Source organism: Cryptotermes secundus, unplaced genomic scaffold (genome assembly GCF_002891405.2).
Source record: "Cryptotermes secundus unplaced genomic scaffold, Csec_1.0 scaffold333, whole genome shotgun sequence".
NCBI lineage: Eukaryota > Metazoa > Arthropoda > Insecta > Blattodea > Kalotermitidae > Cryptotermes > Cryptotermes secundus.
Window position 1 is genome coordinate 1,105,456 of NW_019742965.1, and position 26,538 is coordinate 1,131,993.

At 43.4% G+C, this 26,538-nt stretch overlaps 1 protein-coding gene across 1 annotated transcript in view; it reads left to right on the forward strand.

Moving 5' to 3' along the window:
• The window catches only part of LOC111873436 (serine/arginine repetitive matrix protein 2), a 168,837-nt gene that overhangs the window by 129,430 nt on the left and 12,869 nt on the right, over window positions 1–26,538 (forward strand). Inside the window, exons 6-7 of the mRNA XM_023868161.2 lie at window positions 22,480–23,988; window positions 25,688–26,532. Of these exons, the coding sequence (XP_023723929.1) occupies window positions 22,480–23,988; window positions 25,688–26,532 (2,354 nt within the window). The remainder of the gene's footprint in view (window positions 1–22,479; window positions 23,989–25,687; window positions 26,533–26,538) is intronic.

Sequence of the window (26,538 nt, forward strand, 5' to 3'; positions counted from 1 at the left end):
TAATGTGTAACGTACTCCAGCTCCATAAACAGCATAACGGCGCGGTACATAGGAACACGATAACTTTATTCTGTTTTTTTTTTCAATAAGCCGAGAAAGAATTAAACTCTCGCACTGGAGATAACTACAAACAGGTCTCGATGCCTTGCCTCTCCAATATGAACTATACCAAGGCAATAAGCAGGTATGGATTTTCCTATCACTTGGCCACCCTAGTGTGAAGCATACCGCGGTGAAAAAATTAAGGCTGTATTAACAATTCCCTTCTTTTTGCCTCATCTGTTTTGAAGGATCTCGTGTTATTTTTTATGTGTCAGCACTTCGATGTCTGGTTTCCCCATTATGAAACTTACCAAGGCAAAACAATAAACCTACATCAACACTTCCTTTCTTTGGCCTCATTTGTTTGAAGCATTTCGTGTCACTAAGGAACAAGTCAAGGAGGATGAGGTGGGCACGGCATGTAGTACAAATGGAGGAGAAGAGGAATGCATATAGGATATTGGTGGGAAAGCCAGAAGGAAAGAGACCACTGGGAAGACTAAGGCGTAGGTGGGTGGACAATATTAAAATGGATCTCGGAGAGATAGGATGGGATGGTATGGATTGGATTGATCTGGCTCAGGATAGGAATCAATGGAGGGCTCTTGTGAACACGGTAATGAACCTTCCGGTTCCATAAAGTGCTGGGAAATTCTTGGGCAGCTGCAGAGTTTGCGACTTCTCATGAGGGGCTCAGCTCCATGAGTAAGTAAATAAGTAAGTAAGTAAGGATCTGTCAGCTATTCGATCTCTGCTCTCCCCAGTATGAAGCACACCGCGGCAGAATGGTAAGTCTCTAGCAAAATTTTGATCATTGGGGAGCATAATCTGGCGGTATGCGTAGACCTACAAACACTGCTGACACTGATAATGTGCCGGACAAAGCCGTACACCTTTATATGTCGAAAACAAGAAAACTGAAAACGTTGAGCTAAGCAACATGGCGGAGTGAAACGGGTGATGTCATTCCTCAGTGTGATGACTCCAGGAGACCCTGGGAAGCGTGCCAAGCTCTGCACAGGACACTAACCCGCGTCCCTTGGATAAATCTTATGCTAGTTTCCGAAATAAATATTTACGCTATACACAGCCTTAGTGCTGTTTGTGGTGGAACTTGTGGTTCTGCTGGAATGTGGTCAACTTAAGCAAATGGCTAACATACAGTAAATAGTTACATAGCCGCTGTGGGGCTTCATGCTATTCTTCCTGATGGATCTGGTTCGCAGATATATTTTCAGCAGAGGTTATACAGCGTTGTATGGAATGGAAAAGTGACCATGAAATATGGAAGACTATCTAAGGATTTTGTGTGAGATATTCGGACATTCGCTGGCCAAATTGAGGAAAACAAGAAAATCCCAGAATACTTGGTATTGCGGGCTTATTAGACCTCATTCATCTTCAGATTGTCTAAACTCTGGCACAATATTAAGGAAGCTGGATCTATTGTACCTGAGGCGAGGGGTACCTGCTCAGTTGGGTCCGTCAGAACGGTATTAGCCCAATGACTGTTTATAATACTAGGTGCAGTACACCACTGACAGAACCCTTCAGAATTGATCAGTCTGAGAATACTATGTAAACCCTCGAGTTTCGAACCGCATATCTCCCAAATAAAATAAGGATCTTCTCCGCTCAATGAACTTGTTAGGTTTCAATTTATACATCACTGAGAACTTAATGGTATAAATAGCTTATCAGTTACATATTTTACGACTGAGAGAAAGCTGACTGTTGCTTGTAGGCACTGTGGGAGGTGTCAAGTCCCCGCGCGAGTCAATGGAGGCGTCATTACATGTCGCAGCGGCTTCTGGGAGATGTTAAAGTCGGGGTTGAGAGAAAGTGAAAGCAAAGCATTCTGAAACTTAGTGAGACCCGATAACGCGCTTACGCTACGAACATCTGTAAGGGGCGAGAGAGGGAGAGTTCAATGCAGGTAGGTTGAACTCCGGAAACAATGAGAAGAGACCTCGTTGAACTTAACTTCTCCGCTTTCTCCGTTTTATTTTCTTCGTCTTCCTTCTCTTTCTTCTTACCTACATCTTTCCCGTGTCTTATTCTTGTTCCGGATTGTGTTCCATATAACTTTTCTTTACTGATTCTGCCTTTCTGCTATTTGTCGTCTTCTTCCTTTTCTGCATATTTCCCCCCCCCCATTTTCTCCATTTACTCCTTTATTTCGCAGAATATATTTCTGGATGTTCCATCTAAAAACATTCTCCATCTGGTTTTGCTCCCCCGATGTCTCTTTGGCTTTTCAATTTCAAAACAAGATGTCCCGGACAGAAAACATGCACCAGTATGCCTCTCTCTCCTGCGCCGAGCATGAGGAACGTGAGAAATGCGTGCAGAATTTTGGTAGGGAAACAGGAAATGAATATATCACTTGGAGTATTCAGGAGTAGTTTGAAAAATAATATTAAAATATATCTCAGAGAAATTGGATTGTAGGATGTGGATTGGATGCATGTGATTAAGTGTAGAATCCAACTAACTATAGCCTTTTACGAACAAAGGAATGAATCTTCGGTTCCATGAAAGGCAAGAAATTTCTTGACTACCTGAGCTGATGTTAGTTTATCAGAAGTATGAGACTTGTCTACGCATTCATAGATCAACCATCTAAATACCAACCATACACACGGTATAGGCGTATTACTGTTTATTTTCTTAGGTTAGCTGTCGCCACAACAAAGTGATTTATAATCAATCAATATTTTACAATTGAATATTTATTTCATGCTACATTAGTATTTAAAATTACGTCATATATCCACTCTCTCTCTTTTTGCACTGATGCCACATCAACCTGCAAGAATTTACAGATCTTCCGGCTCAACATGCCGATTATATTTTTTCTGTATTAGAGGGCCGTGTATGTCCTTCGTCTCACATGGAGAGACTTAACCTTTCTCTCACCTGAAATGGACAATGAGATGCTGTTATAGAGACAAGGCTACAGCGCAGGCATATTTCCAACTCTGTAACTCGGGGATAATCAATCCACCCACTAAAATTATATGACAGGTGTCAGAGACCCGTGTTCTTTGTTCGGTCCGGAACAACAGTGTAATATGTGTCTTTAGTGGGGGAAACATTTTTTAAGTTCTGGCGCGAGAGCACATGTGTATGTTCTGGAAGGTCTGATGACCTGTCTAATTTAACCTTACCCAGAGTTCCCAAGATCAGAAATCATGGAAACCTGGAAGGTGGTAAAATTTACACCAAGTCTATGGAAATTCGTTGGCTGGAGGAAATAAAAATGAATTAAAAATACACATTCTTTTTATTTGTGATAACGACGATAAGAAATCAAAACCTGATTCAGGAGGGAATTAAGAGGAGAGTGAACTCGGGTAATGCTTGGTACCATTCAGCCCAGAACATTTTGTCTTCTCGTCTGCTGCCTAAAAACAGAAAAAGTAGAATATATATGGAACTATAATTTTGCCTGTGGTTCTGTATGGGTGTGAAACTTTGTCTTTGACATTAAGGGAGGAACGTAAACTGAGGGTGTTTGAGAACAGGGTGTTGAGAATATTTGGATCGAAGAGAGATGAAGTGACAGGAGGTTAGAGAAAACTACATAATCAGGAGCTTCATAACTTATACTCTTCTCCAAGTATAATTAGAATGATCAAGTCTGGGAAGATCGGGTGGGCAGGTCATGCAGAACGAATGGGGGAGAAGAGGAATTTATATAGAATATTGGTGAGAAAGCCAGAAGGAAAGAGACCGCTGCGAAGACCAAGGAGTAGGTGGGTGGACAATACTAAAATGGATCTTCGAGAGATAGGATGGGATGGGAAGGATTGGGTTGATCTGGCTCAGGATAGGAACCTATTGAGAGCTCTTGTGAACACGGTAGTGAGTGAGTGAGTGAGTGAGTGAGTGAGTGAGTGAGTGTATTTGAAGACGCTGACAGTATTTCAGATTATGTGGCGTCGAATTGTAGGATAGTAAATGAATATTGATTTGAAAAAATATTCTGAAGGCAGCTGTTATGGCCGAATTGGAGGTACTACCCCAGAGTTACTTAGATAGACTGAGGAACACCACGGGAAACCGCAGTCAGGAAAGTCGGTAACGGTATCACGGCCGAGATTCGAACAGGGCACATTTAGAATACAATCAGAAGCTGAAGCAACTTGCTCTGTAGTAAGCGTATTCATTTTCTGCAGTCAATTCCACGAACAACAGGAAGTTTTGTGAATATGTAACTGCATACGTTCCTTTCACTGCGGTTTGAGTGTCTGATAGACAAATAGGAAATAAAACAATGTAATGTGAGAGGCTTCAGTGTTGGTGCTGCTGGTGGGAGAGATCTGTGAAGTACACCATTGAGATGGCTGTAGGTAGAATGGTATACGTACAAAGTCTCACGACTGAAGCCACTGAAGAGATGTTGTGTTACAAATGAAAATGTAATGGATACCGTCACACGAATGTTTCTGTTATTTTGCTCACAATATATTTCGGCCCAGATAGGCTGTCATCAGATGATTCGTGAGGAACATACAAATGATGACTGGATTAATATCAAAATATAATGTTAGTATACATTTGAAAATCTGTTGTGTGTGACAGGAACCTCTCCATTTGTATTTGAAGCACCATGGAGATGGTGTAGCACTGTAAGAATATTATGGTTACTGCCTAAAAAATTTGAGGGGCTGCAATGCTGATTTTTCTGATGCGATGGGTTTATCAAGCATACGCTGAGATTGGTTAAGATGATACGATGTATGTACGAAGTTTCATAAAAATCGATTCAGTCTTTCAGAGGTTTTTAGGTGGAATGCACATAGAGAGACACAGACAGAAAAGTGATGTCATAAGCGTACTTTATTTTATTAATGAGGAACGTAGGCTAAAAACGGGACTACACAGCTTTAACATTAGTTTTAGAATGTTTCAAGAAGTTAATGCGAGTGCAAAACATAAAATATTAAAAAAAATGTGCGAGTATGCCGGGAAGTCATAGAAGGTGTCATGTGGTCAGCGCAACGGATTCCCACGGCCGTTAATCTCGCTTTTCTAGACCGAGCATGTTATATATGCGTTAGTTGCGGATTTGTGTTTAGTGGTTAATATTCAGAGCATCCATTATCACGTGTTTTGACACGTGTAGTCAAAGTGGTTTTGTTCCACAACTCTAACGGCGCTCTGCATGACCGCTGTCTCGGTTTCCCATGTTCAGTTGATGAACCCTTTGAAGCCACTTCAGCCCTCCAAGTTGTCGTGATCGATCGATCGTCAGGCATTTAATGAATATGTATTGTCACGCGTCGGGGAGCAGTGAAAGTGTCAAAGCACTTGAGAGGTGTGGAGGTGGGGGGGAGGTTACCAAGGACGGATATCACAAAACACGCTCTTGATTGCTACCGTGAGAAACAGGAACTTGTAATGCAGAAACAAGTACCTATCAATGTTACCAGTATGATGGAAAAGTTTTAGAGTAAATTTATTTTAATACTTGACTCAGGCTAATTAAATTGCATGGATAAATGTAAAGCGTCACTGTTCGTGCTGGAAGACCAGAAAAGCGCAACTCTGTTGCAGCAGTAGTGTTTAATCAGCATCGACAGAAGCGTCGGGCAGCTGGAGTTATTGCCGCCAACGGCAGTCATCATTGTCCTAGCAAAGCTGAGCACTGACCACACCTAATTATCATCCAGTTCACCCATTAATTTATCGGTCAGGAGGAGGCTATCTGAAGTTAACTACTTCACGAGGTCACCCGACCTCCGGCGCCTGGTCCCAGTTTTATTGCCTACATAAACCTCACCCGGGCAAAACTAATTAACTTCCGCAACCGTCTGCATTTTGACATGAAATCCAGTGGGCAAGGCGGGAGGATGAAGCCGTTTGTGAATATTAACTGCATCACAGGGCGATGAAAAGACTGACTGCATAAAGGCTAAATGACGATTTTAAGGAAAAAATAACACTTGGGATAATTAGACGTAGACGGAGGATATTTTTAAAACGAGGTTAGGTTAACATGTTGAAGGGAATGAGCTGGCCATGGTCCAATGGAGGGCCTTTATGAACATTCGTGTTTCATAACAACAGGACATTTCTTGATAGGCTGAATAACCCTCAGTTACTCCAGGAAGGAGCAGTTTAGGAGTCGTAAATTCATATCTTGAATGTACCGGTATTACATAACACCTAGGTAAGCCATGATTGTGGTTGTGCAGCCAGGCGAAAGTTTAAAACCTGTCAACAGTTCAAAGCTATTTCTCCTCCTCCCACGGGCGGATGGAAATTAATTCTTTAACAGAACTCAGTAACCCAGTGACTTTCTGCGGCTGAATGCACCAAATACCTCCGAGGTGCTATTGTACATATATTGATTTGACGTGAGATAAGATTCCAAAAGTTTGTGAATGGGAAGCAGAGAATTCGGTCAGAAATGCATTTTTAATGTATATTATGTTGCAGCAAACGGAATGAGATATCTGGCGGGATATATTACAGCAATTTATTGAATTATTGCAGTTAATATCTAGTACCTTAGCTTATATTCCTGTTTCAAAATCGTTGTTATTAATTCACTGATTTAATAGCTCCATTGTACTGATTTATCCTGCACAGTTGGTGCGACTTCTGTCAGTTAAAATGTTCCAGTTGTGAACTCCGGCGAATAATAAGTTATTACGATATTCATTATGTATTTTATGGCAACTTTTAGTACACCTCTCATAAGTAGATGTAGAAAGGGCGAAGTTGCCTTTTGCTTAATTATGCACCACGCCAGAAAGACGCAAGGAGGGCTTAGTGTATAGTTCCACGTCACCTTAACCTCAGCAGTAGATGAAGGTAAACGTTTCTAAGGTTCCTCTTGATGTCTATCAGTCCTTCCAAGGAAATTCCAGGACTGTATCTCTATTAGGCTACTACCGGTTCATTCCAAACCTTTCCAAATCATTAATCACCGACCATTCTGCCATTCGACGTTATATAATTTGCGTTGTTGATAGCATCTTAAAACATCATGGAAAGAAATGTCGACAGAATTCGATTGCTCTGTCAGTTGATTTCGTCCTGAAGTATTGTAAAACGTATGTGTAAGAAGGTCCTATCCATTAGATACCGACGTTCTTCCTGGGTAACGTCACCCGGGTGGAAAGTTTACCATTCGCCTCCATTAAATGTCAAAGGTTAAAGATCCTGGGGTGTGAGGATGTTTACTGGAGCTGTTGTGAACACGGTAATGAAATTTCTAAATTAGTTGGGCGTCTGTTAATTTCTTAAGAATTCTTTCATCGAGTAAGTTCATACTACTGTAAGAAGAATATAAATCGTGGAATATGACGTCTTCTGGGATGTGGCGCCGTGTACATCTTGCGTGAACCGACGTTTCGGGGCAACGTCTGCAGCCACCTGTTCACGCTGATTCCGCGCTCACGGATATTTCTACCCTGAAGATGGAGGTGATACGTTCCTCCGAAACATTGGTTCACACAAGATCTACAAGGCGCCATATCCCAGAAGACGGTATTCTTCATAATCACCGCCGTAAAAACCTTAAATTTTACACAATATAAATCATAATTGCTCCAATAAATTCCGTCTTCTTTCGGACTGGAACAGTCTCATTGTCGCTGGTCAGGAAGAAGATTTTATTGCGAAACAGGAGATTTGTATAACAAGGTCATGTTCTTTAACGAAAATCACCTAAATGGGCAGATAGGTTCACGACAGGCCCCAGGCGGTCAGTATTGTGCACCTTGACCCATTCGCTTCTGCAAGGAACGAAGTTAGCAGCCGTGACAGATTGTTAAGTAATGAACACAGGTCAAACTGGATCCTGTCGGTGTCACTGTTAAATCTCATAAATATGGAACATTAAGCGAAATTTATTTCTGTCTTGCAAACATAAGATGAAAAGTTTGCTCCGTAAACATGTCAGTATTTTAAAATACACTCAGTCTGGTTAATAAACAATTTATCCGGTACAAAGTCCTCTGTTCCAGCTGGATGGCATAGATAAACTGTAATTTTCAAAGAACATTAACAAATAAAGGTGTGAAAACTCACTAATAAGCAACAGTAACTTGGTAGGATTTGAGGTTCTGACAGCGGTGGTTATGAAGAGTTCTATCTTCTGGGATATAACTCCGTGTAGACCATTGAATCTTCGACCCTGAAGATGGAGGCGACATTCTTCTCCGAAACGTTAGTTAACTTTCAACGCACTACACGGCGTTATATACCAGGAGACAGACCTCTTCAAAAGTAACATTTTTTTCTTGTAGGTCTGTAAGAGTCTAAGTCAGAGCAGAGTAAACTTTTTTTTTCCGCTGATCACTTTTGGTTTAAAAAGTTACACCTATGAATTTGGTGTGGTGATTAAGCTGTACCTGGTTTTGACGTTTGTCATTCCCTCCATGAGAGTGCGGAGATATATTCAAGCAAATTACGGACCTCCGTATGGAGAAAATGCCCTGTTCAGGAGGACCGCTCACCCAGCCTAAATTAGGATTGGTTACTTCCCGAATACGAAAGACACGAACCCCTGCGAAACGCTACGTTGCTCATTACACAATGAACAGTTAGCCAGGTCCCTACGTAGAATAAAAGAAGTTTCCTTTCCACAATAGAAATGAGCCAGTGTGGTTGTCTAATGACTTTGTAAATGAGCACAGTGGGAGTCTATGTCTGATAATGTTCTGTCTTACGTGTTATTCCCACTAATACATTTAATGGAGATTTAGGTCTTGACACTACAATAGCTAGGAAATCCCACATTTTTTCCGGCCACTGTGTTTACGACGAGAAGCATAACATACGTTTTTATCCTCAGTGAACTGAATTCATTTGACTGCCTCTGTGGTCTAGTAGTCAGAGTTCCTGGCTACAGATCCAGAGACCCCGGGTTCGATTACCGGCGCTACCAGATTTTCTGAGAAGTAGTGGGTCTGGAACGGGGTCCGCTCAGCCTCGTGAGAATAATTGAGGCGCTATTTCAAGGGAATAGCGGCTCCGGTCTAGAAAACCGAGGTTAACGGCCGTGGGGATCCGTTGCGCTGGCCACGTGACACCCTCTATCCGCAGTAGTTGACACTAACTTCGCCGACAAACGGTGGTCGCTTGGTCGGTATAGTTCGCTTGCGGACTACAGGCCACGGAGTTTGTTTAGTTTTTTATTAGTCTGATACGAAAAATTAGCTGTCGTGATTATCTTTATGACTTTTTGTAATAACGCGGTAGCGTAGTGGTTAAGGCACTATGCTACAAGTCGGAAGGTGGCGGGTTCAAATACCGATGAGGTCATTGGATTTTTTTCAATTGACCTAATCCTTCCGGCCGCACTCAGCCGGGGTTCACTCAGCCTCTAACAGAAATGAGTACCAGGAATTAATTAAATAAATAATTTTCTTGGGGATTAACGAGCGGCCGGTGCGTAAGGGTGACAACCTTACCAACATGTTTGAGCCGATTGTCTAGATAATGGGGGACCCTCAACGTCTCACAGCCCTATGGGCCTGTTACTTTTACTTTACTACTACTACTACTACTACTAGTAGTAGTAGTAGTAGTANAATGTTCTGTCTTATGTGTTATTCCCACTAATACATTTAATGGAGATTTAGGTCTTGACACTACAATAGCTAGGAAATCCCACATTTTTTCCGGCCACTGTGTTTACGACGAGAAGCATAACATACGTTTTTATCCTCAGTGAACTGAATTCATTTGACTGCCTCTGTGGTCTAGTAGTCAGAGTTCCTGGCTACAGATCCAGAGACCCCGGGTTCGATTACCGGCGCTACCAGATTTTCTGAGAAGTAGTGGGTCTGGAACGGGGTCCGCTCAGCCTCGTGAGAATAATTGAGGCGCTATTTCAAGGGAATAGCGGCTCCGGTCTAGAAAACCGAGGTTAACGGCCGTGGGGATCCGTTGCGCTGGCCACGTGACACCCTCTATCCGCAGTAGTTGACACTAACTTCGCCGACAAACGGTGGTCGCTTGGTCGGTATAGTTCGCTTGCGGACTACAGGCCACGGAGTTTGTTTAGTTTTTTATTAGTCTGATACGAAAAATTAGCTGTCGTGATTATCTTTATGACTTTTTGTAATAACGCGGTAGCGTAGTGGTTAAGGCACTATGCTACAAGTCGGAAGGTGGCGGGTTCAAATACCGATGAGGTCATTGGATTTTTTTCAATTGACCTAATCCTTCCGGCCGCACTCAGCCGGGGTTCACTCAGCCTCTAACAGAAATGAGTACCAGGAATTAATTAAATAAATAATTTTCTTGGGGATTAAAGCGCGGCCGGTGCGTAAGGGTGACAACCTTACCAACATGTTTGAGCCGATTGTCTAGATAATGGGGGACCCTCAACGTCTCACAACCCTATGGGCCTGTTACTTTTACTTTACTACTACTACTACTACTACTAGTAGTAGTAGTAGTAGTACAGTATTGGACAATATAACACGTTTTATCGCTGCTAAGACAGATTAGTCAGTATGGACGAATAGGTTAAGGAGTACGCTACAGAGGAATCTACGTTCGATCGATGGCATGGGCACCACCCAGACTGACATTAGGGCCGGCGGTACTTTGGAATTTTCCGCGGGGTTAGAGAGGCTGGCTCTTAAAGTTGACTATATAACTCATCGAGTGCGGATATCAAGAATGAGTAGAACTGTGCTTCCATTAGCTCATACGTCTTCACAGCGTCATGCTTAATTAAGCACAGAGACAGTTTTACCTTTTATCATATTTCTTATTGTTACTGCTGACCGCCGCGACAACTGTGCCGGTCTGTGTGGGCACTTCTTGCAGCCCCACGCCGGTGTTGAACCAGTTGCGCACAAGGCCGCCTTCCTTATTAAGCAAACGGCCGAGACGACTCTCTTCCAGTTTGGCTGCTCTTTCATTTGTTTATTTCTCTTTCTCTGAGCAAGTTGTACCCACATTTCTTTTTCGCTGCGCACGATGTTGCAAAAAATTAAAATGAGAAATGGAAACTAACCTTGGTGAACAGACGAGTTGCGCCCTAATATCCGTATTTCACCACATAAAATAAAAGGTCACCGGCATTTTAAATTGCCAGTTATGGAGTCTGCCATAAATAAATAATGCATTATTTATTTGTTCTTGTTTATCTAGTAATGAGGAAGTATTTGACAATAAGGAAATGTCTGACAAGTTAGAAAACTGCTGAAGAATATTCAGAGGTGAATAAAGCAGTCTTCTGGGATTTGGCACCGTGTATATATGGTGTTAAACNAGGTCTTATATGTCGCAGCGATTGTCATAAATTAGCATTATGCGTTCAATTCAGCAAAGTGAAAAGGTGTCTAAAATAAAGTAAATATGAAAGTGACATTCAGTTTATTTTGCTTGTACTTTTCTCCTTCAGATACAAGCGGCTCAGTTAATAAAGGTTGGCACAGAAGTTTCTTATACCTTCCTCGACATTGTTGTAGAGCGGACTAACAACGTTGCGGTACTGTCTGTAATATCTGTCTATTTGATCTCAACTCATGACTGCCGCCTGTCACATTGCTATGACTACATGACGCGTCTGCGACTACTTTTTAGGAGCGAATTCTCCTTTTCCGCAGAAAATGGGTTTGTGTCCTCGCAATTGCCTTACTTATCTGACTACTGGTTATTTCCACAGTTGATTCATTTATAGGCATCCATTGTTAATCTTAATGCCATAAGCGTGTATATATGGCAAGGATTATGCTCTGAAAGTGAAGCTTGATCTCTCTTGCATTTTTCATCAAAAGTAAAACTTTCTACAACAACTTTGAAAACAGGTTATTGAGACAGAAGTATGAAAGCAGATCAGCTCACTGTCCCATGTTGCATTGCCTAACATTTCCAATATTATATGAAACTGTATTTGGATTATAATCTGGCAAAACTTTATGGTTCTCAGCTTATTCAATTCCTCATTCATTCATTCATTCAACAATGGCTCTACAGTCCTTTGTTGGGACCTGACCTCTTCTTCAGTTCTGTAATCTTTTTTACGCAGCCGGTAGGACTCATTAGAGGAGTGATCAGGCCGCCGGAAGGCCGTTACCTACACACAGGACAACACAAACACAGACATCCATGCCTTGAGTGGGATTCGAACCCACGATCATAGCGTTCGAGCGAGCGAAGACAGTTCATGCCTTAGACCGCGCGGCCACTGTGATCGGCTGTTCATGTCTTCAACTATGTTAAAATTAAGGGAACGTGGAAATTATGGACGATCTATGAAGTGTATTTCCCGTGTTACGAATGCACAAACAGATCATTTTGTGTAGCGCAGTCGGCATAGCGACTGGCTACGGGCTGGACGACTGAGGTGTCAGAGTTCGAGTCCCGGTAGTGTCAAGAATTTTCTCTTCTCTACGTCGTCCAGACCGGCTCTGGGGTCCACCCAACCTTCTATCCAATGGGTACCTGGGGCTCTTTCCCCGCGAGTAAAGCGGCCAGGGCATGAAGCTGACCACCCACCTCCAGTTAGTGCCCCGGTCAATAAAATGTTGATCTGTACATCAGCTCCCCCATAACCCTTCATGGCGTAGTGCTTAAATAGTTAATACATTTCTACCTTGCCCGTTCTGGTGCCAAAGTAGCAGTTATTGGGAAAGGAGTGCTGAACTTAAGAAGGAGCCATCTTAGTGCTGTTACAGGAACCGAAGTTTCTCCACGCGGAGATAGTAGCACATGTCGCAGTGGAAATGTACTCTTATACAGCGGTGACATGTGACTTGAGCAACCGCATTTATTTGCGTGGCAGACATTTTTATTTATAGCAGGCCGCATAAAGAACGCTGACGCTCACTGCTCTGCACATATCTGCCATCTGGTTACCCTAATATACACCAATTTTAGATACCCTTCTTCAGCTGTAGCAGGCAGTTTGCTCCGTAACTTGCTTAGCAAAGCGTATTTTTTCATTACTTGCTTGGTTTATTGATCCCCTGGATGATTTAATGGGGGGGGGCGAGGTTGAGGCACTATGTTACAAGCCGGAAGGCCGCGGGATCGAATCCCAATGAGGTCATTAGTTTTTTTTCCATTTACTTAATCCTTCCAGCCGCACTATGGCCCTGGGGTCGACTCAGCCTCTAAGAGAAATGAGTACCAGAAGTATTCTTGGGGGTAAAGGGCGGCCGTCGCGTAGGGCTGACGAATTTACAGCCATCTATGAGCCGAACGTCTAGAAAATGTGGGAACCTCAACATCTCACAACCCTATAGGCCTCCACGGCCTGTTACAGGGATACCTTTACTTTTACTTTACTTTAGTTAGTTAGTTAGTTAGTTAGTTAGTTATTAGAGAGGGTGGGTTTCCCCATGCACTTAGACCTGTAGTGGTCCATTGTGCTTCCCTCTATGATTTCTACCAGTCTCTATATCCTACCGGTATTGGTGCTTACCATCAGTCCCGCCCAGCCAGCGAGACCGGCTCTACTGGCCGAGAAGTATCTATAATGCTTCCCCCATCTACCGGAGGTATTAGTGACTGCTGTTGGGCGGCAAACGTCCACAATTTTGCTCAGTGACCTCCTTTGGAGGTATGAGGTTCTTTTACGTGCCATAAAGCTACGACACGGGACCCACGGCTTAAAGTCCCTCCCGGAGGACTTGTTCCCAGAATTTTTCCGCCCTTAAAAATTCGACGACCTCCGCCGGGTATTTGAACCCGCGTACTACGAGTCATGAGGTGGGAACGTTACCTCTAGACTACGGAGGCTGCTTTTACTTTACTGGATGGTTTAATACTGGGACCCCTGAAATGGATCTTAAATTTCTGAGAACTTCCACAGACCAGAGCTAAATCAGATGGATAGAGCAGTAATTAAGTGGAAGGTTCATTTCCAGGGATCGGGAGTTGAGGTAAAATGGTCCCTTCGTTATCACAGGATGAAGCTTCTTCTGACTGGGAACCGAGATGATCTGTAGACGTGTTCAGACGGCCCGCAATTATACTGTAAAGGCAGTCGCGGACGGTGGAAGATGGGTAGATCTCCCACTCGGTTACGCCGCAGATAATAATGCATCGCAATTGAACGGATTTTTCAGCAACATTTCAATAGTAGGATGTCTGCTACTAGCAATGTTAGAGGTTTATGTTAGGCATACTAATTGAACATATGAACCTTTGAGAAAATGAGCTCGGGAAATTCGTTTAACAGTCTCAGGGGTCGCGTCCGTTCGTGAGTTTTCCCTGCGAGACGAAGCAGTAAGGAGCGTTCGATGCGAAAGGATATACTACCACAGTCAGTAAGTTCGTGGAATGGCCGCAAAGCATCGTACGGGGAATTTACTGCCAATATGTTTCAGAAATGTTTCCGACAGCTGTATCAACGTTGGCAGACTTGCATAGCAGCCAACGGCAACTATTCTGAGGGCGATGTGGATCTGCATAAGTGTATGTGAATACCTTGTAATATGATGCGATAATACCACATTCCACGAACTTAATGACTCTACCACGTAGAAATGCTTGAGTTGTCCCTGTACTTAATTAAATAAACGCATCGTCATGACGACGTATGGGGATATGGCTGTATAGCTCCACCATTCTTGACCTCTGCATTGGTTGGATGTGAGTGATAAGCTTTGACATAAAAATAATTGAATTAATTTCTTATACGTTTAAACTAATTCTTCATGTTCTTCCCTCTATTTCTAGTCCAAATTGTCATCTTCCCCCTCTAAGTTTTGTTTTTGTCCTCAAACCTCCGGCATGTCCTTGTGGCTAAACTGAATATTGATACTAACAATTGCCAGCACAGAGACACGAACTTCAATAAAGCATGAATGAGACTAACAGAAATTATATTCTGACCCGATAAGTTCTGTAAATGTGGTCTGAAAGGATAATGATATTAAGAGCGCCGATTGTTCGAGTTTCATTATGTTAGGGTTTCTGGCTTTCCATTTACATGGCAACAAACAACGCATTTGGAATCCTGTGCACTCCAACGCGAGACATTCATTTCCATCGTTGTTGTGAAGAGATCTTCCCTCGCGTGCTTTTGCGAGAGGAATCCGTGATCGTGACCTGGCCCGTCGAGAATTCGTGATCCTCAGGTCTTCTCCATACAGCACCGACGGGCGAGGTCCCATTTTCTGCCACCTTCCTCGCCTCTGAAACCAATCCCTGGACGGACCTAATAAGCAACTTTCCGCGCTGAAGCCAAATTCACTTAAATTGTTTGTATGGTTTGTATTGATTTTGAGGATGTTTAGCAACTCATTTACATCAGCGACGCATATGTAGCGTAGGATCTTATGGCGACTGTTAAGTAATGAATTACAAAGGGCGTGGAAGACAGCAGTTATGGTCTCTATTAAGGTACTATCCCAGCATTTACGTGAATGGATTGAGGAAACACGCCGGTATCAGGACTTATGTTCTAAACCGAAACTTGTAGAATATGAAGCGGAGTTCTAACTACTAGATCACGTGGTTTTGTGTACGACGTTCACACAGATAATACATGGTGGAGAGGCCATGGCGCTCTCCTTCTTCATGGATGTTACATCCCATAAACCCTATGGGATCTTGGTCTGAGGTCCACCCAACCTCCTATTCATTGGGGGTAAAGCGGCCTGGGCGTGAAGTTGACCTCTCACATCTAGCTACTGCCGAGGTCAATAAAACGTGGATCTAGACATCCACTCCTCCATACACCTTCATGGCGTAGTGCTTAGTTAAGCACAGGGATAACGTCACCTTTACTTATGGGCAGTATCCAAAATAATTGTGGGGCAGTGAATTTGATGTCGCTACAAACCCGTAGAGCACTGTGAGTCTTGTGTGATGTACACTTTCAGATTAAAAATTTTCTCGAAAAGCTTTCCATGTCTGTGATATCAGTGGATAGCGCAAGTCACGCTTGTGGTGCGCTCAGCATCTCGCCAGAGCCGCTGTGCCAACACTTGCCACGGCCATTTTCATATCGCACGCGCAAAGTCTGCAATGGATTTCTATTTTATGGAATTCGTTTTTATCATGACTGCAGTCACGTAGTTCAGATGAGGGCGAGAAAATATTGCTTACTTATCACGCTCTATCCAGAGTAGGAGTCGACAAAATGTTATCAAACGTAATTCCAAATTATGAAACTTAGACGGTCCAAAAAATTCACGCAAAAATTAATTATGATTTTTCTTACGTTATCCTCTCATACGCGTTCGCATATGTAACGTAAGCTCTTTTCATGAGGTATTCCAATCAACTTTCAGTATGCATGTTTTTTCTTTCATGCTATATGACCTGCTCAACCCCACATCACTATATTCATGCTAACTGAATTCTCTTCTTGACCCGGACATCGAATATCCTGAGGGGATTTTCGTAATTTTATTCTGACCCTCAAGGTAAATTTTTGGGGTAATTCTTTAAAACAGGCCAAGGGGTTTTCCTTCCACGCTTATCTCTATCTGCCATTCAGTCATCCTTGCTTGCATCTTATGTAACCTTCACAGCTAAGAAAGCATAGTTAAAAAAACTATAACATAACGGCTTAGTAAAATTGTGACTTGTCTGACTCGCATTTCGAAAATACCAGATTCGATGACTCGCATTTCGAAAATACCAGATTCGAATCCTAGTCTAGGAAATAACAGTATGATTTATCTTTTTGTCTGAAAATACCGGAATAGTGCCGTAAAATATACCACGACCTCTTCCTTCAATATATTTCCCACATAATAGTCCATAATTTTCCTCCCATAAGATTATCATATGCTACATGAACCTAGGAACTGGGCCGCGCCATAGCTCAAGCGGTTAGTCGCTGGCTTCCCACCGCGGCGGCCCGGGTTCGATCCCGGGTCTGGTCAAGTGGGATTTGTGGTGGACAAAGTGGCGCTGGGGCAGGTTTTCTCTGAGTACTTCGGTTTCCCCTGCCAATCTTCATTCCACCAATTGCTCCACAATCACCCTCAGCTATCATCTGGGGCTGGTACAATAGGCCAGAAGTGGCCGCAGTACAAGGGACTTAGTCCCACCCCACTAGCAATAAAGAAACCTAGGAACTGACAAGCGTTGTGACGTAACGATTAAACAGTCACTTCAACAACAGTGGGTTAATAGTGCACATCATTTAATGTTCGCCATTAAAAAGGGGTAAAATTGTCCACTTCATAAAGACGCATGGTGGCGTATAATTACAGCTCCACCATTCTTGACCTGGGCACTAGATGGAAGTGAGTTATCAGCTTAACGCCCCGGCCACTTAGAAAGGGGGAGTGATTAGTATCCACTGTATAGGAGTCTGGGTGGGTCATAGATTCGGTCTGGGCACTGCGGAGCAGAGAAAAATCTCTTGTCATGCCGGGAATCGAACCTCTGCCGTCAAGTGCGTGGCCTATCACTATGCCGACTGAGCTATCCCTGCTCTTGTAATGTTCTCCATTACAATTACTTAATCTCTCTTTGATCTTTATATTATTCCACGGTACTTTGTTTTAAATGGCTTGAGTCTTTGCTTTTTACTTAGAGGTCGCTTCCAGATTTACGCACAACCTAACTCTGTGACAGTAAAATTCCAAAGATACAGCACCGCTAATGCCAAAGTCCACCACTGGATATCATCCTGAACCAGCTACATTAAAGTCCCACCTTGACGATATTTTTCAATAAATGCACTGTAAATGTCATTCCATAACTTTCGCCGTCTTCAAAGCGGACAGTTTCCAAGTTGTTATTCTTGTGCGCATGGAGAGAGGATGATTTGCGCGACCTTCCTGCATGACAGCATGTGTTAGGAAATGCCGTTTCCAGGTAATGGTGATTGTCGCACCATTATTACAATATTCGTGCTTAAACTTTCAGTTATGTTTCAGATGTTGGCAATTCTCATGTATCCGTTGAGTTGGATGCTTTCTTGCTACAGAACCTATATCTTCTCATCACAGTTTCCCGATTGAAGTGAAGCACTCTGACTAGATATGCTTTAGGAACGTTTTTAAGCTGTACAGCGGAATTCATTGGCAGATCCTTCATCTGGCTGAGGACAAAGACCAATGGCGTACTCTTGATAACATGGTAATAAAAATTGGGCTTCCATAAAATGTTGGGAAGTTCTTGAGTAACTGAGTGACTCATGGCTTCTCAAGAAGGACGCGGCTCCATGGAAGAAGTGAGTTAGTTACTTAGTTAATTATTTAGATCCTTCATTTAATCGTTAACCAAATACACCCATCGAGAGACGGAGAGTCTGTTTACTTCTAAGTCGAGTAGGATGAGATAGGCAGGACATGGGACAAGATTTTGGGAAACGAAACATGCTATCAGAACTTTCATTAGGAAACCTTAAAGGGAAAAGAACAACAAGAATAGCTCAGTCAAACAAAAACAAACTCCGTTGCCTGTAGTCCGCGAGCGAACTATACCGACCGAGCGACGGCCGCTTGTCGGCGAAGTTAGTGCCAATTTTAGCGAATAGAGGGTGTCACGTGGTCAACGCAACGGTTCTCCGCTGCCGCTAGTCTCGGTTTTCTAGACCGGAGCCGCTATTTTCTTAAAATATCTCCTCAATTATCTATCCTCACGAGGCTGAGTGAACCCCGTTCCAGACCCAATACTTCTCAGAAAATCAGGTAGCGCCGGGGATCGAACCCGGAACCTCTGGATCCGTAGCCAGGAACTCTGACCACTAGACCACAGAGGCGGTCAGGTGAATTTCCACGGTCTAGACGACCGAGGGCCATCTTTGACCTGAAGAGGGATGCTTTTCCGACATTCATTCAGAGAGACTCTAGACTCTAGAGAGAAGCTCTATAGTCTAGAGCTTCTCTCTCCGGAAGTAAGGCGGTTAGAGCGTGAAGCTGATCACTCACTTTCTTATAGTACCAAGGTTGAAATGATGAGTGGAGCATTACCTTCACTACCCCCGTACGTCTTTATGGCGTGATACATAGGCATGGGGAAAGCTTTACATTCACATTAACGAAGAGAAGTATTCACTTGGAGATAAAGGGAGTAGACAATAAACGCGTCAGAGAAAAATAAGAATAAATTAAAAAAGAAGAAAGTAAAATGACAAGGATTCTAAACAATACAGAGTTGTAATTATGAACATACGTTACAGAAAATGATTTTAACTCCATCTGAAGGAGTCTCCTTGTTTTCTGTATGAAATGTTTTATCTCAAACCTGTAAATATAATGAGACCACACGCCTTACACACGTGTCGGTTACTTTGCCTATACGACAGGTCAGTACAGGTAACTCTCGACTTAAACGACATCGATTTGTGTGAATTTCGTGATAACAGTTTTTATGAATTCTAGAATATAATTGTTTTCACTCAGAATTAAAAACAATAAAGTTATTTTGACTGAAATATAAAAATTGAGATTCGTAAAAGGCTTAAATGAATGACATTAAAATTAATTGTTGCATATCAACTTTTTTTTTTAGTTCGCTTAGTGGGGGGTAGAGTCCAGTTGGGTCCACTCGGCACGGCGGCCACTGATTGGCCTATTGTACCTACCCCGGGTGATTATGATGATGGAGAATTTAGTGGAATGAAGATTGGTAGGGGAAACCGAAGTATTCTGATAAAACCTGCCCCAGTGCCACTTTGTCCACCACAAATCCCACTTGACCAGACCCTGGTTTGAACCCGGGCCGCCGCGGTGGGAAGCCAGCGACTAACCGCTTAAGCTATGGCGCGGCCGATATTAATGTTAATAATGTTTTAGCTAATATAAGAACTCGAATAATGAAATGACAGAAGTATCAGAAGTTTCGAATTACGCGATCATTCTTGGGAATACAACAGTTGCGGAATTCAGGGGTTACATGCTCTTAATTGTTGCGGTGTCGTTCCTGGCAGGTTAGAGAGTTGGTCAACAGGAAGTTAACAGTAGAGGCTGATAACTCAAAGTACATAAGCTGCGCAAAGACAGTCGGTTTCTCATATTCTACTCACCTTCACTGCGTTACCTCGAAAACGAAATCGATTGTTTCTCCTCAGATTATTTAGGGTTACTGAATACCGAAAAACAATTGAATCCTTCTGATCGGTAAATTCAGTTTCAATAAAATCTACATTTTGCGTCTGCGTTCTTAGTGTGCTTACCGTTATTTTCCTGAAGGTACCACTTATGCAATATTATTTAGGCAGATGGTCCTATAGTTGACTGAAATTTGATCAAAATCGTTAAAGCCTTCTTCAAGAAAACTGCAGTTTTGTTATATTGGGGCCGATATAAAGAGCACCCATTTTTGGAGCTGGATTGTTTCATATTCACCGATCACCGACATGGACGGACAGACTCTTGAGTGAGAAATATGAATAAAATCCACTCAACCGTTCGGGCGCTAGTGAGACGCACAACAACTCATACATACATATGTCCGTCCGTCTGTCTATCTGTGTGTATGTCTGTCTGTATGTCCGTCCGTCCGTCCATCCGTTCATCCACACATGCATGCATACATACGTACATACATACTGCATACCAAAAATAGCTTCAGAGGAAATGAAAACGTGTAAATCCATAAAAATCTCGAGTTCGTTTTCTTGACCCTTAACAATAATTTCTCATATATACTACTTATATGATAATGTATAAATACTCAGTGTTTTTAAAGTATGGTAAATCCTGGCGAGTAATCGCAAGGGACTCGTGCACTTATTCGGTTCGGACAATTTTCCGTTTAATAAAGGCATTCGGCTATTTCTAGATAAACCAGATATTAACATAGGACGTATTTATGATACAAATCATAAGTCAGAAATTCAGACGCGTTTTGCGTTTTTTAGGAGCATTCGAAAAATTGGTAAAATTACCCGTTAGTTCTGTCATGTCTGTATGTTTTCCTCCGTCCGTCTGTCCGCATGAAACATTTCTTCTCCCATTTGATGGATATTCGCGACGGTTTGTGCTGGGAAGTTTTACTAAAAATCTGTTTATATAATTCAATTTTGATTTCAAGTCGGACAAAAATACCGGGACTTTTAAACGAGGACGCGAATGTTTTTTTTTGGGGGGGGGGTATCGCATTCTGTCTCCTACTCCACTGCGACGAGAGAGAAGCTGCAGCCATCCCATTCATTAATTTCTCAGAAGATCAAGATCTAAAGTCACAATCTCTCTGTTTAAACTTACGACCACTGTCTGATATCTACAGAAAAATCAAGACGCAGTATCTGAGCGCGCCGCAAATGTTACGCTGTAAGTGCATTTTCTGTTTGTTTTATTTTATTTTTTCTAGTAGTCCGTTGAAGTATTCTGCACATATTTTGTCGATTATCGTATATAATTCTTTCCTTCGTAAGTATGCGGAGAATGATAACATCAGACAATTTCCAGGAAGCACAGTATGGAATAAAACTGTCTGAATAGAACTATTTTGTATCTTTTGGCCTTTGCACAGAGCATTTCATAGAGGCAGCTCAATTCGTCGATACTGTCTGAATAAAGACACCTTTGCAATTAATTCAAGTCCCATTTTAGAGAGGTTCTATTATATCCTTCATGTTAGCCAAATTCCTGCATATGGTAATTTGAAGAACTTTTAGTGACCCTGATATGCAAGCTACTGCTTATCCTGTCAGCTACGTACACTTAACCATTTCGTATCTCTCATATGGAAGCTCAAAGGATGAGCACACGAACAGACGCAAAGGATCCACATGAATGTAAGTTTTGAGGTTTTCACGGCGATGACTATGAAGAAAGTCGTCTTCTGGGTTTTGGCGCCGTGTATTCTTCGTTTTGGCCGACGTTTCGGAGGAACGTATCGCCTCCATCTTCAGAGCAGGTGAATGGCTTGTGAATGCAGAGAGCAGCAGCTACTGCTCTCTGCATTCNCGCGCCATAGCTCAAGCGGTTAGTCGCTGGCTTCCGAACGCGGCGGCCCGGGTTCCATCCCGGGGTTTGGTCACTTGAGATTTGTGATGGACAAAGTGGCGCTGGGACGGGTTTTCTCCGAGTACTTCGGTTTCCCCTGCCAATCTTCATTCCAACAAATTCTCCATCATCATAATCACCCTGGCCAGCCTACAATAGGCCAATCAGTGCAGCCGTTCCGAGTGAACACAGTAGGACTCCACCCCCACTAAGCGAATTAAAAAAAAACAAAGCCGACAAATAAGTAAGCAAGCAGTAAACTAAATGTGACGCCGTGTGGTATGGTAGACGTTTATCGACTTTTAGAGGAACATACTGCTTCCATCTTCAGGGTCGACAAGTAAACCGGTTGTGTTTATTTGCTCGGCTTACTCTTCTACCGCGGAAATGGATACATTGCGTTCTTCCGAAACGTCGGTAGTGAATTAGGCATTAAACATGAAGTGATTGTAGATAGTTAATGAATTTCAAGGCCAGTCTCGTAAGGTAGTTAGGCTTTCAACAAGACGGTTAATCAAATAAGGCACTTAGATTGCATGCAGTAAGTTACCAAACGAGTTGGGGGTTTATGTTACATTTCTTGTTGCAGGCGTACCAGACAGCCGTCCAGAATCAATTGGACGTGCGGGAAGCACTTCGGTCTGCGAGTCCTCAACTTGACGAGACCAAGAAAGTCGTGAGCTCAACCCCTAAAGTGGTTCACCAGTCCAGCAAGAGTCGCAAGGTCGTTGACACTGAAGACACCGAGGAACTAAGTCAGGTACAAGGAGACGGACGCCTCGTGACTGAAACACGGCGGACCAGAGAACACGAGGAGGTCCGAGACAAAGAGGAGCCTGATGAAACGGGCAGCCACAGCGAAGAAGAAGAAACCCGACGAGAGAGCTCTCATCGTTTTGTTAAAAGTAAGGACCAGGACTTAGTCGAGTACATAGCTGATGGTGTCAAAATCGGCGAAGAAATGAGGTACGTCGCCGAAAACTTGGAGGGAGAGCGCCACGGGGATCCTGCAGACATGGCAGACCACCAGGAATGGGACAGTTTATCAACACGAATTAGAAGAATGCGGAGACAAGGCACGAAGCCTCACCACACGAAAGGAATACCTTCTACGGGAGATCCTCTGGGTGCCGCCCCACTTCCAATCGACCGTAAAGATGCTCTGACAAAGAAACCTTTGGATTTCGACCAAGAGGAAGAAACAAGAAAAGTTGAGACTTCCAAATGGCTGGAGCATCATTTTGGGAGTGATTCGCGTTCTTCTAAAGATTCCATCGATGACGATGAACTTCCATCAGCACCACCTGGCGGCAGGACCAGTTACATCAATGTGACGATGACATCACGTCCTATCAACAGCAACAGGGCTGCATCAACACGATTGGCGACTCCAGTGTCTTCCGCGTCACCAACTACTTACACAGCCACGGTCAACACATCTTCCAGGATATTCTTATCGCCACCAGACACGGCTCCTGCAAACGCATTTTTCCAAGGAGTAAACGAATGGTCTGAGCGTCGGAACGACGTCAAAGAGATTAGAAAAACTTTCACATCTGTCACTCCCCAGCGTCCTGACCGCATTCAGGTGCTCCCCTCAGGTCCTAATCACACCTTTAACCAAAAGAACAAAGGGGAGGTCTCTTCACCACACAGTAGCAATAATCATCTCGATAGAATGTCACCACATCCAATCACAAATCACATCTCTGACAGATCATCGCCGTTCCAATCAACGGCACAACACAGTACAAACAGGACAGCAGCGCATGAGAGTAGCAGTTTCTTATCAACCGAACGTAAAGCTTCATCGCACCATAAGCTGAATAATGGAAGACGTTCGCCTCATCAGCAGAAAACGCCAGAGAGGATGTCTCCATATGAGAGTTACAACAATAGCGTTCGGCCGGAAGGGAGAGGGGAGTCTCCTAATGGGTTTTCGAGTATGGATAGGGCCCCATCGCCCTACCTCCAAAAGACATCTTCGCGAACCGAATACGCGTACAATGATATGACAACGACTGTCTCTCACGAAGAGGATGACAGAGCTCAGTCTCCACAGCCACCATATAGGAGGCGCCATGTCGTTTCCGAAGACGTGAGTATACTTTAACTGATTTCTAATAATGAAGAAAGAGGGTCTAGAGACGTAGATTGGATTCAACTGGACTAGGATAGGATTCAATTAAGGGATTTTGTGAACGCGTTAATAAACTCTTACGTTCCATAAACCTATGAGGTTTTGTACTCAGCTCAGTAACAGTCACGTCTCTAATGAAGAAGATTAACCTCGGAATTACTTAATAAGTTGTTCAGTTAGTTCAATTGCAGAGTATATACACTGTTGAACGAGGTGGGAAGGTGCTCATGGCAAGTGAGTAGGTAAGAATTCTGATGAGCGTGACCGTGTCTTAAAAATAGGACCAGTATACTTGCTTACATATCCGTTCCAATCCATCATTCATGTCATCAACTATTATTTGCATTACGTATACCGTGCTATGAGAAACTAACTTTAGTTACAAAAAGAACACAAATCAGTTTGTTTGCATTGTTTCTGCTTCCCTGCAACGGGCCTCGAAAACCATGTAAACATCTGGAGTACCTTTACGTTGTGATTACGTCACTGGGTAAGAAATATGTGGTTTGATAGTGCGACATTGAAACCGCTTATACTACATTATATAGGAACGGACCGCCTCTGTGGTCTAGTGGCCGGAGTTCCTGGCTACAGATCCTGAGGTCCTGGTTTCAATTCCCAGCGCTACCAGATTTTCTGATAGTGCGTCTGGAACGGGGTCCACTCAGCCTCATGAGGATAATTGAGGAAATAGCGGCTCCGGTGTAGAAAACCGAAATTAACGGCCATGGGGATTCGTTTCGCTGGCCACGCGACACCCTCTATCTGCTAAAGTTGACACTAACTTCGCCGACAAACGTCGGTCGCTCGGTCGGTATAGTTCGGTTGCGGACTCAAGCCACGGAGTTGGTTCCTTTATTTTTATAATGTAGGAACATTTAATTTTGGAAGGGGCCAAGAACTGTATGCACAGTTCTGATGGAGGAACCTTTTGGCAAACGGTTACTTGGAAAATCTAAAAGGATACTATTAATATAAATCTTGAGACAATAGATCGTGATGATGAGAGATGGAATAGGATCAGGATCATGTCCAATAGCGGGCCCTAATATTAACGGTATAGGAAACTGGGATTAGGTTACCAGAGATTTTCCCAGTGAACAAATAACAAATAACAAATTATAACTGTTAGTACTGATTTTTATTGAATTAATTGCAGCCTATGTGTGATTTGACTCTTTGATAATCTCGAAGAGAAACTTAACAGAGTCCACAGCCTCCATTGAAATCATATTCATCATTGTCACCGTCATTAACTTCCATTTCAGTATTAAGTCTCTCGAGGCCTGCACAGTTGATGAAAAACAGAATCTTTACGTCGTTTCAGGGGGCCTTTCCAAATTCCCTTTTCATTATGTTGACAAGGTCCATAAATGTTAGTTTTATGCTTTACTTTGGTCATATTCATGATCATCAACATCCTTTTCAGTATTAGGCCTACTGAGACCTGTACAATTATTGCAAAATAATCCTTACGTCGTTTCGGAGTCTTTCCTAAATTCTCTTTTCATTTGGTTGATAAGATCCACTGATTACAATTCTATAATTAGCGTCGCAATGATCTTAAAATCCTGTAATTTTGTGGGTCTGCGAAGAACGTTCAGTTTCGCTCATTGTCAAGCGGTTTATAATAGTCGAAAAGAATGGGATGTTGCAGGAGGAGCATGCTAACCGGTTCGAGAGGGACAGCTCCTACCGCCGTCGCGAGCACAACAAAGGAACGGAGCCATCCTCGGACTACTCTCCGCCCCAGATGAATGCTAACAGAGCCTCGCCGTCTCCTTCCCCATCCCCTACTTTGGATCATCCTCCAGGGACACGAGACACCCCTCCTCCGAACAAGAAGTTGTATCAGCGGACACGGTTCGCAGCCGACATCCCGCCACCTCCTGCCCGCCAACGTGCGAAGTCGCCAGGACAAAGCGCCACGTCTATCATTGGCGAATCTTTCCGAAAACTTGTCGACAAGTTCCGATCTTCCAGTTCCGAGAGGAAGAACAAACGTCGCAATAAGAGACAGTCTCGGTCACCTTCCCCGCATCACCCTCACACTAGCTCCACCTATCAGCAGTACCACGTCATTGATAGCAACATTCCTTCCGTGGTGGGGCCCGGCAAGTCATCGCGAGTGGGACGGCGCGGGGGCGAGTCCCCAAACGAGGCCGAGCGAGGCAGCGAGGCAGCCGAAGGCGGGGAAAGTCAACCAGTTGCTCCGCGAAGATCTACCAGAGTTAGTCGAGGCGGGAGTGACACGAGAGAGTGCAGCACGCAGACCGGACGACAGGAGAATAACGAAGAGTCCGTCGGCATGGACTACCATCGGAGAGGTACATCTCCTGTGGTACAGAGGTTTTACCTGGGGGAGGATCCTTTCGGGGGCAGTATCTATGGGCGCGAGAGGGAGTACGATGGTGTCACGCCCGTCAAATCTAACAGAAGACACCACAGACAGAATGGACCTCGCAGGGGCAGTCATCCGGGAGAAGAAGAAGATATGAACAGGTACAA